The sequence below is a fragment of the Blennius ocellaris genome (assembly GCF_963422515.1).
Source record: "Blennius ocellaris genome assembly, chromosome: 3".
Taxonomy (NCBI): Eukaryota; Metazoa; Chordata; class Actinopteri; order Blenniiformes; family Blenniidae; genus Blennius; species Blennius ocellaris.
In genome coordinates this window covers 18,723,910-18,736,731 of record NC_137652.1, presented here as the reverse complement: position 1 = coordinate 18,736,731, position 12,822 = coordinate 18,723,910, and the positions used below count along the sequence as shown (strand labels likewise).

The following is a 12,822-nucleotide window of genomic DNA, read 5'->3' as shown; positions in this document are numbered from 1 at the left end:
GGGCCAAAGTCTGTTTATTCTCTGCATATTAATGGTAGCTTAAATGAGACAAACATCACAAAACTTGGTAAAAATCATATCAAATTAGGCCAAAGAAGGCAAACAATTGTGGAAGGTGAAGTGTACTTGATAACATGTTTTGGATGCAGTGCAGCAGTTACATCTGTTTTGCATTATTAGCCTGAGAGTAAAGTAGCACACCAGGCTTTTTATTTAGGTAAGAAATTCCATTTCCTCAAATGAATACGACTCCATAACTCATTTCTTGAGGACATTGACAGAAATGTCACATTTCATAGACTCTGCTACCATTTGGACCACTTGCACTGAGTCAAACAGTAGTAGACCTATATTAAATAGAGCATGGAAGTCATCATTCACTTTGGATGCTTTACACACTCTTTTCTCTTCTATTCTCTCTCTGTTTCTCTGGCTCTCTCTCTCTCCCCGAGGGCCTTTTCGATCTCTCTCCCTCAGCCGCTTGCTCTCTGAGCTGTCTCCTCCGCCTCCCCCATTCCCCTAACCCTCCTCTTGCTGGGCGAATTTGTACATGTGGTTATGTAAGAGCGAGCAGTCAGCCTTCGTCCTGCAGCAGTTGTACTATCAGAAAGAGAGAGTGAGGGGGGGGGGGGGGGGGGTTTGACCACCCAAATCTACTATAGCATAATATAGAGAAGAGATTGTATTGTACACCATTTACCTTACTGGTGCGACAAGAACAGACCTGTCATTGTAATAGTTTCTGATTATGAGTACTGTTTTGCATCTGTTTTGACAGATAATTAATCCACCACTAATGATGGTTTGTTTTAAGTCTATTCTAGATTGGGTGCAGCATTAATAATTCCCAGCAGCTCTACAGAAAACAGAGAATATCCAAGGTTGGGACAACGACCTCTGACTGACAGTGTCTGATGTATAGTTGGATGTTCAATAATATTTATCACATTGCCTGTTAATCTTGCACAAGAGCTACATCTGGCCTGAAAATGCTTGTTGTGGAATAGATTAAGGTGTCATCGGGATTTATTCAAGTGTATCTCACAGAGGGTGGAAAATCATGACTTAAAACTGTTTTGAAAGAGTTAATTTGAATTCCGTGATTTATGATAATGTGAGGAAATATTTCAAGCAGAAGTATATTTGCCTCTGTGTTTGCAGAGTTGGAAGATGAAGGGGTAAATGTGTGAAGTGTGTGACACACAATGTGTGTATGTGTGAGTGTGTGAAGTGTGTATGAGCTCTGTGTCATGCATCAAGCCAATGAATGGGATTAGATATGGCCAATAGCTCAGCACTGGCCTGAACTGGCTTGAGCAAGACACACACACACACACACACACACACACACACACACACACACACACACACACACACACACACACAGACGCACGCCTGGAGTTCAAGAACCCCATCCATTGTGAGCTAGAAGCAATTACTAATCATTAATTAAATACAATTTTATTACATAAGTCAGTTTTTGACCATTAACCAATTACAGAGTTACATTTTACAAATTATTGATCATATGCACTAAGGTACTATTCCACCATTTGTAATTGTTTGTACATTTTTATAGATATTGTGTGCAAACCCAAGATTAATGATTGAGAATTATTGAGAAAATAAGGCAATCATTATATCAATCAAGAGCTAATATAAAAACTAGACAAAAATTGAATAAATAAACGGTGCTTGTAAAATTCTTCTATCCACGTTTATACACAACACGCTTCACAATTGTCCTTTGTCCTGATAAATTCTAAAAGCCAGCTCCTACACAGATGGAAATACAGCACACACACACAGAGTCCTATTTGAGGTGGAAGCTGTGCACAATCCTGCGGTTGCTATAATTAGAAAGCTGGATGCACGTACATAATGCTAATACTGTGGATCGGGATGCTAGGAGACACGTGACGTCATGCAGTGAGGACATCACTGCGCTCGTTGATGTCACCGCTGCTATTTACAGCCGGCGAGTTGTGACAGGGAGGCATATCACGATTTACATGAGTAATACGGTATGATAATGACTGGCAGGCTGCACAGGCTCCCCCAATGTGTGTGTGTGTGTGTGTGTGTGTGTGTGTGTGTGTGTGTGTGTGTGTGTGTGTGTGTGTGTGTGTGTGTGTGTGTGTGTGTGTGTGTGTGTGTGTGTGTGTGTGCGTGTGTGTGTACTATATTAAAAGGAACATACACCCACACTCAGGCAGGCACGTGCAAACACATCTGCTGGTGTGTTCGCTTTCCTCTTTTCTTCCTTTTGAAAGAAAACAAGTTTGTTTTCTAAAAGCGATTCCACCGGTGAGCCTCACACGAACACGGACACACACACACACACCCACACACACACACACACACACGCACACACACACCACACACACACATGCACAGAAGAGAAGAGCACCTAGTTATTCCCCTGTAGCAGTTTTGCTGAGTTCCCACTACCACATGTTCTTTGCTGCTGGGCTCTCCCATGTGGGCGAAGTGTGTGTGTATGTGTGCGCAAGAAGTTAGATCAGCGTGTGTGTGTATGTGTGTATGAGTGTGTGGGAGACAGAGCGAGTGAGCAGATTGTTCCTGTGCAGTGTGTATGGGAAACACCCCACTTTGGAGAGTGAGCGAATGAGTAGGTGGTAGGCTGATCGACGAGTGTGTTCACTTTGTAGCTTGTTGAGCTGGTGTGTGTGTGTGTGTGTGCGCGCGCGTGTGTGTGTGTGTGAACCCAGGGAGCTCCCATGGTGGTGTCCACCCCCGCCTCTCTATAATTCAGCCACAATTACAAGGCTCTCCTCTGCCGCAGCTAATGAAACCATAAGTCAGCCGGAGACACGTACGTATAAACACACACCACTGCAGCAGAACCCACCAAGCAACAAACCGAGGCAAGACTACAGCTTAATGCCGAGAAAGAATATGAAAATAAATGGCGGCAAGGTGGTGAGGAACGTGTGTGTCGGTACATGTTGACTCACTGTACGGATCTGACACATTTTCTCACATACGTTCTGATCTACTATTAGTCTGCATGTTTGCAAGCATGCACTAAGCTGATCAGGCTCATATCGTGTACAAATGATAATTATAATAGCACTTGTTCCTTCGTGAATGTTTCCTGGATAACACAAAAATAATAGGAACAGTTAATAATGAATGTATAACAAGCAATTTCATTTACAACACCTCAAAATGTTTGCATTAATATTTTATTGTGCTTGTCTGAAAAGGGAGCGCAAACCTGCTCAGCTTTCAGCAGAGATGCTGTTGTTATTGTGCTGTGAGGAATTTCCTTCCCTGGCCCTCTATGTCTGTCCATCTTTTGTCAGTCTGTTCTGCTTACAACAGCTTTGACTTGGAGAAACAATAATCTTTAATATTGCAGTAAAGCTCTGATATATTTGATGACTTCCACATCTTTTATTTGAAGACTTTCTGTGCAATATTGTATCACTCTTACAATCCTTTCTTAATTTCTTCTGTTTCATGCAGATTCTTGTTGAACATTGTGTTTTTCTCGATAACTTCCTCCACCAACACGTCCACCTCCATCCATTGGATCACATGTCAGTACATGTTGTGGTTGCTCACCTTCAATCACTTCAATCACGTTACCCAAACAATAGTTTCATGCAGGTCAGTTTGTCACGTGAATAATGCATGCAAAATAGTTCATTTAAATATTTCTGCATAATGTTACTTATGGTATTATTCGTTGTGAAAACCACATGAAAACTAAAAACATATATCTGCACGAGAATGGGTATTCTTAGACCTTATTGTAAATCAGGCCTCATGCGGCTCAACTGCCTTAATTTGCAGTTTTTATAAGAAAAATAATCAGAGAAGCAAGCGGCTGATAATTAGCCTTATCGATCATTAACTGCGGATGTATATTGTAGGAGAATCATTAGCAACACTGTCATCACGAGTCTCTCTACGCCTCCTTTGACAATCATTTCTCAACGTACAATCATAACACAAAGCCTTCAGGATCAGTGGGTATGGATAATGGATAGATTGATGAATGTGGATAATCAAATGTTGATCCCCTCGCTGGTAGCTTTCACAAATTGCTTTCGAATCTCAGTGCAATATCAAGCTCACGTTGTGTTTGGAAGTAAATGTGCTCATCACCAAAGCACTGATAACTGCGCTTCTGGTTATTGCTTTGAAAGACCAGTTTTGTGATGCTACTTGTCATTTAAAATCTTAAAGTCAACAGCAAAACTGCTGGAAGCCTGTGTAATAACAAACCTCATCATCAGAACGCCTTTCAGCTGAATACTTTATTCATGTCTGATGACTGTTTTTTCGTGAATTTATCTTGTATAGCATGCATTCATTATTTTAGTCATACGTTAAATTAAGGCTTTTCCTGTGATTAATAAATTGTGAGGCCAGCTGCAGTTGCTGTTTTTGTATTGTGCATTAGAATCACGCTAACTGAAACTGTCGTTGCTTTGACCGATGGTAGCTCTATCGAATCCCCACGGTGTTTGCATTACCTTGGTAACACAAGGAACAAGTATGAAGTGCTGTTAATATCCACTGCTGACGCAAACACAGCTTCAGAGTTGCTCTATAAAAGTTTGTTTATTTTTCCGGTCTAACGATTATGTTTAGTGCATTACCGCTGTGGTGGATCATCAGCAAAAGTTTTTGAATCTTTGAATGTCCATCATTTACATTCCAAGTATTTTTTTCTTATGGTACATTATTGTAACATGCAAAACCAATCAAATAGATCTGTAGATTCCTCGAAGCAAATATGCGAAGTCAAGGTTTCTTCTACCATAGCTCCTCTTAAAAAAAAAATGGGCAAACACCGTTGGGGCACTTCTTCCATCCTGTAGGTTCTTCTGCCAGGATCATGCTGAACTCTTGAAAATGCATCGTGTTTGCTTTTTTGTGACTGAAAAGTTTTGCATTTACACAGCAACATTATGAAAATGATGGCAGAAACACTGAAAACGATGTAGTCAGCATGAGACACCACAAGTTGGTGCTGTTGGTTGCTTTGTAATGTAACTATACACACATGCAGAGAACAATACAATATAAAAATTCACTATGGCGAGTACACGAACATTTGTATGGACTACGGGAGACTCTCCACTATAAAACTACCAAGTCCCAGGACAATAAGGACTGGGAGTCATGACTCTGGAGGTCGCCATTGTTTTTATTTTCCACCATTGTCTACTTATGCAGGTACAGTAGCAGCCGTTCAGAAAAACTGCATTTTTCTCTGTTTCCATGGAGACACAGCATTTCAAGAAGTTCCACCTTGGGAGCTGTTTCAAAAAAAAATTATTGCATTTTAGTAGCTCTGAGCACCAATATCATGTAAGCTGATACCTACAACACATCAAAAGTTTTGCATTTTCACTTGAAAATGTTGTCATGTAAATGGTTTCTTATTCGTCTTAATTTGGGTGTTATGTGTTGTGTTGGATTCAGTCGAATTTATGAAGGCGTATAGTTACTATCTGCTTGTTCATTTTAGCCTACAAGTCTGAAGGCTTCTCCAGCAGTTGCACAGTTGCATGATTTGATTTATTTATTTATTTAATCCTAAAAAGGTGTTTCTTGATTTCTGTTTATTCATATTTCAAGAAATTGGGAATTTGTTGGGCAGGGGAAATCAAAATGAGCTCGTGGATTTATTTCTTCCAAAACACTGTCCTGTAGTTATAGCAGATATATGTAAATAATCTGACTTGGTGAGCAGGGTGGCCTCAGGTTTGCAGAGATCAATCAACACCTGGTGAGACTTTGTTTTCAGTCCCTACAGCAGCCTCCAGCATGCTGAGCAAAGGAACTGCAAAGACACTACTGTAGATGTCTCCTCAACGTTGCTTCAACAGAAACTCTTTTATTGTCAGCTGGTCTCTCTCTCTCTCTCGCTCTCTCTCTCTCTCTCTCTCTCTCTCTCTCTCTCTCTCTCCCCGCATCATGATGTGCTTGGTAGCAGGGTGCGCCTGGAGGCCAGTGCATTTAAAAATTCTTCTTTTTAAACTCCCTACCTTCTGCTTAAAGCACAAGTGCAGAGAGAGAGAGAGAGAGAGAGAGAGAGAGAGAGAGAGCGAGAGAGAGAGAGAGAGCGAGAGAGAGAGAGGAATCGCTGGAGGCAAAGTAGCTTCACAGAGAAATGAAGGCCTGCAGCCTTCACGCTTCTCGTCTTGTCTACTCCACGTTTTTTCTCTTCTGCTCTCGTTTCTTTTCTTCCCGCATCTGTTTTTCTATTGATTTCCCTACTTACCCCTCTATTCTGGCTTTTTCTGAAAATCAGCTTTCTCCCACAGTTGCTTTTAATGTTTCGCCCCGAATCCGTGTCTCTTTTTGTTGAGATTGCACATCTTTGCTTTGACTTGTCTCTTTTCAACTCACATCTGTATCTTGGATCGGTCACAGTGCATTTCTGACTTTTGGTTAAATTTCTGTTCTATTTTTTTTTTTTTTTTTTTTACTGTCTATCTAAATGAACACTTTTACCAAACAGTTGTTGGAAGAAGTGTTCTTCAGAAGCTCTTTGCACCACTGGATTTTAGGCGTGGAATATAGACCACTCAGCAATAACATTGTGCTATAACACCTATCTACTGTTTTAAATGATATCAAGTACATATAAAGCCCACAAATTTCAGTAAAAGAACCCGTTTTAAACCAATGAAGCTATGTAGCCATGCCTATTAAATGTATCGGCAGCGACAGCTGTCAGTCCATCAGGCACAATTAGGTACTGGGTCGCAATTTGAACCTTGGACAGTTCTTCCTTCTCTCTGACATCAAGAAAGCGTTGTGTTAAAATGGACAATGTTCGTCGCTGCCACTGTAAACTTTACGTGTCAAATGTCGCCATGCAAAGCCTGACAGGTGTAAGAGCAGCAGCCGTACTGAACGTGATCGATAACAATAAGCAGTCAATAAAATTTTGATTGCAAATACATCCTTGCTGTCAAATAATATAAACGGCCCATGGTAGTTTGTGCTCTGTGCAGGATATCAGCCAGCAGGGTGTTCACTCTAAGTGACTGATAAAGCAAGTGTAGTACAGGTGTGCATGTTCATGACTGAAGGCATTTTTTTGCTTACTCTGAAAAACATGTGTGCCTCTGTGTGCGTACAGTATGCGCTTCATGCAGCGGGTGCAATCCACCTTGAAGACAATTTGCCCTGACGGCACCTGTCAATGAAGGAGAGGAGATGGGGTTAAAAGAAATAGGAGGAAGGAGGAGAGGAGCAGGAGGAGGATGAGAGGGGGGCGGGGGGGTCTTGGTGCAGAGCCAACTCTGAGGTCACCTTAATATTTGATCTGCTTCAGTGAATGAAACCAACACAGTACGGCTATATTGGAAAGATGGAAAAAGAAAGAGATACACAAAGCAAAGAAGAGAGATTAAAAAGAAAAGAGAGCAACGGACATTTTAAACCACATTAAGGACAATAGTTGATTTCTATCCATTTCACCACCTTTTTTTCCCTGTGGAGTTAATAAAGTATTTCTATTGAATTATATTTACACAGCAGCATTTCAAGTCAATATGCATCGTCATTTGTGTTTTTGTTTCAGAAAAGTTTGCGTTTACACAGTAGCGTTTTGAAAAAAAAAAAATCTCAGTTTAAACAGAAATGGGAGAAACACTGAAAACCATGCCACGCCACAAGTTGGCGCTGTTGGTTGTCTTTATAATAAAACAACACACACAATTGCAGAGAACAATAAACTTTCCATTTTTGTTTGAAAACTTAAACAGGGCTTTATTCATCTTTTATTTGTTTTTAAGCATGGGATTGAATCTGGATTGAACAGTGTTTGTGTTGTATATGAAATGTTATTGAAATCGTTATGCATTACTAACTCAGGACAAATTTGAACTGAATTTAAAAGATTTGGCCTGATTGAATGAGCTGTTGATTCTGATCAGTCACTGATTAGCACTATAACAACCTACAATATTGTATGAGTTCTTTTTTCCATTAAAACAACCTAGACTTCACTGGACCTCTGAAGTTGTCTTGAACTCTGTTTTTCCCAAAAAAAAAAGGGATGTCAGTACAAATTAGAGATTCCATACGAATGCACTAAGTTCTATGGTCTAGGTCTGAGACTCTCATGATCACGGTGCAAACTCAAAAGGATGGACAGGGTTAGAAATAGACAGACCTACAGGTAGGCAATCCTCTGCATCAAAATAAAGCGAGTTCGATATCCTCACATCATTTTATGACAGTCAGCATTACTTTTTTAACTGATGGAGATACAGTTTTTTTTTCTCACGTGTGGATTCTGCTTGCTCATATTGTAAGATCATGTGAGATAACTATATTGCAATTGAATGGCTATTAACTGAATTACCATCTAGATTCGTCCTTGTGAAAGTCACACACAGCATCTGACATGCGGAACTGTCTGTTCTTATTTTTAGAGATTATTGGGTGGTAACGACTCCTTCCTTGGTTGGTTCTGTTTGCTTGGTTATCCTTTGCGTCGGGCCACAGACTAGTTCAGTGGTCAAAACTCTCACGCCGTAGTGAGAAAACTGTCTTTTCGAGTCCGTGCCTGGTCTATCTTTGTGTAATTTGTGCCTTCTCCTTGCACATGTGTGGGTTTTCTCTGAGTACTACAGTGTCCTCCCACAGTCCAGAAAGGTGTTTAAGGTTTATTGATAACTGTAAATCTCCTGTAGGTGTGGCTGTCTGCCTCTGTATTTACCCTGTGATGGAGTGGCTACCTCGCCAGGCTGGACCCTGCCTTCACCCAGTTAACTTGGATCTGCATCAGCGCCTCGTGACCTTGAATTAGCTACAGTGGTATATAAGATGGATGGATGGTATATAAGATGGGTTGATTGAAGATAGAAAACATTAGTTACTTCATGCTATGTTGCTAACATTTGTAAACATACTTTTATGGTTTTTTGCAGCCATTATGTTTCCTAGTGAGGTTGTAGTTTTGGATGTGGAGATCTATGTGGATGTTGAGTCCTTGCCAGAGCAAATTCAGTTATGCCCTAAATCTCTACAGGACTGGTTGTAAGACAATGTCACTTTTGTATTGGCTTGGTAAAATTCAAATCCTTATGTTGAACGATGGGAATTGCACCTGTAGATGGAAGAAGAGGAAAGTTGAAAAGAAGCCAAGAAAACAAACGGAAAAGTAGATCATTTGTTTATTTTCCTTGGATTCTGTTTTACTTATTCTCGTTCATCTGATTTAAGATGTGATTAACATTACTAAGTGTACGCATTTGGAAATCCATCATTGGGTAAGCTGCCATTATCTACAAGGAAATCCAAATTATGCAACAAATAAAAGCCCATCTGCTGAAAAAACTACCAACGGCTCAGGAATGTGACATTGGTTGCCTCCGAAGCTTGACGACCACGGCGGTGCCGTGACAACCCTGAGGCCAATCAGCAAATCTGCCAGGCAGAGGGCAAACAGACAGATAGCTGATGGACAGACTGATGCAGGGAGAGGAGGAGAACGGACAGAGAGAGATGGAGTGATAGGGCGATGGAGAGGGGTCAGATGGACGGACACAGATGCTGCCCATAGGTTGAGATCATCTGCAGACAGAAGAGGAAGGAAAGCAGCAGGAAGAAAAAGTATTTCTGTTGAGACAGTGTTTCAAACTGTGCCAGGATGAGAGCAAGTATTTAAAAATGAATCAAACAGTATCCCCCTCCAGATACGGTCATTTTTAAATTGTTCGGATCAATTGGTTATACAAAGCACTACTTTTGTGCTAGTAACATGCTCTAAATTGCAAATTTCTGGTATTTTTTACATTTGCTCTGAAACTGTTATGTGAGATTTGAGTAGTTTGCACAAAATAATTTTCGATCTTTCCAATTTGAACTAACTTATTGTGTATCACAGCAATATATTACACATGTAGATTGACCTCAGTTAAAAAAAAGTGTTCTAATGAACTCATTAGTAGGTTTACCGGCCACATATTTCTTTTCTGAATCAATTTTAAGCCTAAAACTCAGAAATGTTCCCTGCTGATGAGCCCTCAAGCTCTCCAGCACCACCCAAGGAAGGCCAGCTCAAAAAGAACTCTTCACGCACGCTGTCTTCGGAAAAGTTGCGAAGTACAGCTGGAGTATTCAAAACACAAACCTGCTCAAAATTATAGAAACATGCGTTCCTGGTCAAACATTGAACATGCAGAACGTTTCATTAGTAAAGTCATTTCAAAACAAATGCAACTATCTGAGAAATGACATTGCTATACTACTTTAATAATAATATTACCACTAGTCAAAGGTGCATTTTGGGTGTCATATGTTCTGGAAAATATATGTTTTCGAGGTGTTTCCAATTACGTTTAAATATCCTCCATGCCGGCTATTACTTGTTCAATCATCTCTTTCTACAAATTGTAGTTCAAATTTGATTTTGTTTTCTTTCCCCTGTTGCCTTTGTGTCCAGGCGCGGTACGAGCGTCCAGTATCTTCCCCATCCTGAGTGTGATCCTGCTCTTCATGGGGGGGCTGTGCATCGCTGCCAGCGAGTTCTACAAGTCACGCCACAACATCATCCTCAGCGCCGGTATCCTCTTCGTCTCCGCTGGTACGAACACAACATTTTGACCGAGACCGTCAGAGAGCTTTTAATCTAACTATGTTAATTGCTGTGACTGTAGAGTTCTTGATGAAGTCAGCAAAATAGTATAAAAATCGACTGACCAGGGGAAAATGTACCTTGTTGTGGTATTGGGTTATTAAAGGTTGTAAATGATGAATCATGATTGGGTGGAAATTTGCCCCATATCTTTTATAACGAATGAGGAAAATCCTCCATTATTTTCTGGGGTAAAAGACATGATATGATATACATACACAGGATAAAACACTATTAATCAGAGATGACAAGAAGTTAATTTCCATTTACACAACAAGTAAAAAGACATTGTTTTTGCATTTTTGTTCCGTTGACACGATAATGTTTTGAAAACCTTTACATGTGTTGGGGGGTTTTTGTAATGAAAACACACACCCATGCAAATTTGAATCTAAAATATATGGAATCACTGCATGAAATGGCGGAAACAAACCAAAATGTGCTTTTGAACTGCAATGAAATGCAAATGTTTAAATGCAACAATTATTAGTTGTTTGAACATTGTCAATTCTTAATTGGTGCTTAACAAAGGCGGTTAATGATGACCAGTTGTGTTTTGCCTGAGGATCAATTTGGGTTAAGAAAAATATTGCACGTTGTCTTTTTTATTTAACCAAAACAGTTTGAGTATTTATGTGTGTGAATGTGTGTACTGTGGTTCTAGGCCATGACCTACTGTGCTGTGCTACATAACTAGTTCCCCTCCAACTACTAAGAAGTGAGAGCTGCGTTCTCTGGTTCCTCGCTCGCTCTCTTTATCGCTGTCTGCCTCTCTCGCCCTGTTGCTAGGCTAAGGGGAGGCCACTGGGATTACACTCTAAAAATAAGTTGTCCCTGATACTCTTTTGCTCTGATCCATCTCAATCAGGCCTTCACAGTCCCAACACCTTGGTCTGCCTTTTATAGTCCCCCTCCGTCTTCATACACTGTTTCTTTTCACCTTTCTTTTCATATTTGCCTGGCAGTCTATCCATGTCAGTGTCTCACATATGAGAGTGTTATCATATGCTAAGAATAATTTAAAAAAAAATTCAAGGGGTCATATTACACAGCATTTCAACATTTTCACATGGGTCTCATTGGTCCAAAAATGTTAAGTCTGAAAATAGTAAGAAAAAAAACCTCCTTGAAATTAGAAGCGCATTGTTCAACACCTCTGGTGTGAAGGCCTCATCATTTTTCAGAGATACAGGTATTAAACAACTTGAACAAAAGTGTTCCAGAAGGCAGTTTGTGATATTATCTGCAGTTCTGACAGGCCATAAATCATTTGAAGAGTACAATCTGCTATTATTGTGATTAATGACACCTGACACTATATCTGCTGTTATAAGAATCTAAACAAGAGACAAAGTTTGTCAAATAAACACTATGAACTTGCAAAGCTCTGGGTTTTTAGTTATTTGAATGTTGAGCGAACTTCTTTTATTTCTTCTTCCCAGGCCTAAGCAACATCATAGGAATCATTGTGTACATATCAGCCAACGCTGGGGACCCTTCCAAGAGTGACTCCAAGAAGAACAGCTACTCCTACGGCTGGTCCTTCTACTTTGGTGCCCTTTCCTTCATCATGGCTGAAATGGTGGGAGTGCTGGCCGTGCACATGTTCATCGACCGCCATCGAGAGCTACGCGTGGGGGCGCGAGCTGCCGACTACCTCCAAGGTGCGGCCATCACTCGCATCCCAAGCTACCGTTACCGCTATCGACGCCGCTCACGCTCTTCGTCCCGCTCCACGGACCCCTCGCACTCTCGCGAGGCATCCCCGGTGGGCCTGAAGGGCTTTGGGACGCTGCCTTCCACTGAGCTCTCCATGTATACGCTGCCCAAGGGCCAAACAGGCACTCCCACAGCCACCTATAACTCCACCGAGAGGGACCACAACTTCCTCCAGGTCCACAACTGCATCCAGAAGGACCTCAAAGACTCAGGCGGCCATAGCAACACCGCTAACCGGCGCACCACACCTGTATGAAAATGACAGACAAGACCACAGACACTAACAAAAATCTGAGAGATTTTGGTGGGGGGGAGGCAGCAAAAAGACAGATCATCACGATAGAAGGAAGTAAGAGGACGAAGAGAGGGCTTAATGGGGCGGGGGGCTTGAGAAATAAAGGGTATGCAACGGAGAGGGGTGTTTCTGAGGGCGCCACAGCACCTCAGATAATCACAGTTTCTGT

At 41.1% G+C, this 12,822-nt stretch overlaps 1 protein-coding gene across 1 annotated transcript in view; it reads left to right on the top strand.

Moving 5' to 3' along the window:
- The window catches only part of cacng2b (calcium channel, voltage-dependent, gamma subunit 2b), a gene marked incomplete at its 3' end in the record, with an annotated part of 65,067 nt that extends 52,453 nt beyond the window's left edge, over positions 1-12,614 (top strand). Inside the window, exons 3-4 of the mRNA XM_080518299.1 lie at positions 10,448-10,588; positions 12,082-12,614. Coding sequence (XP_080374425.1) covers positions 10,448-10,588; positions 12,082-12,614 — 674 coding nt within the window. The remainder of the gene's footprint in view (positions 1-10,447; positions 10,589-12,081) is intronic.
- Between the last annotated feature and the right edge of the window lie 208 nt (positions 12,615-12,822).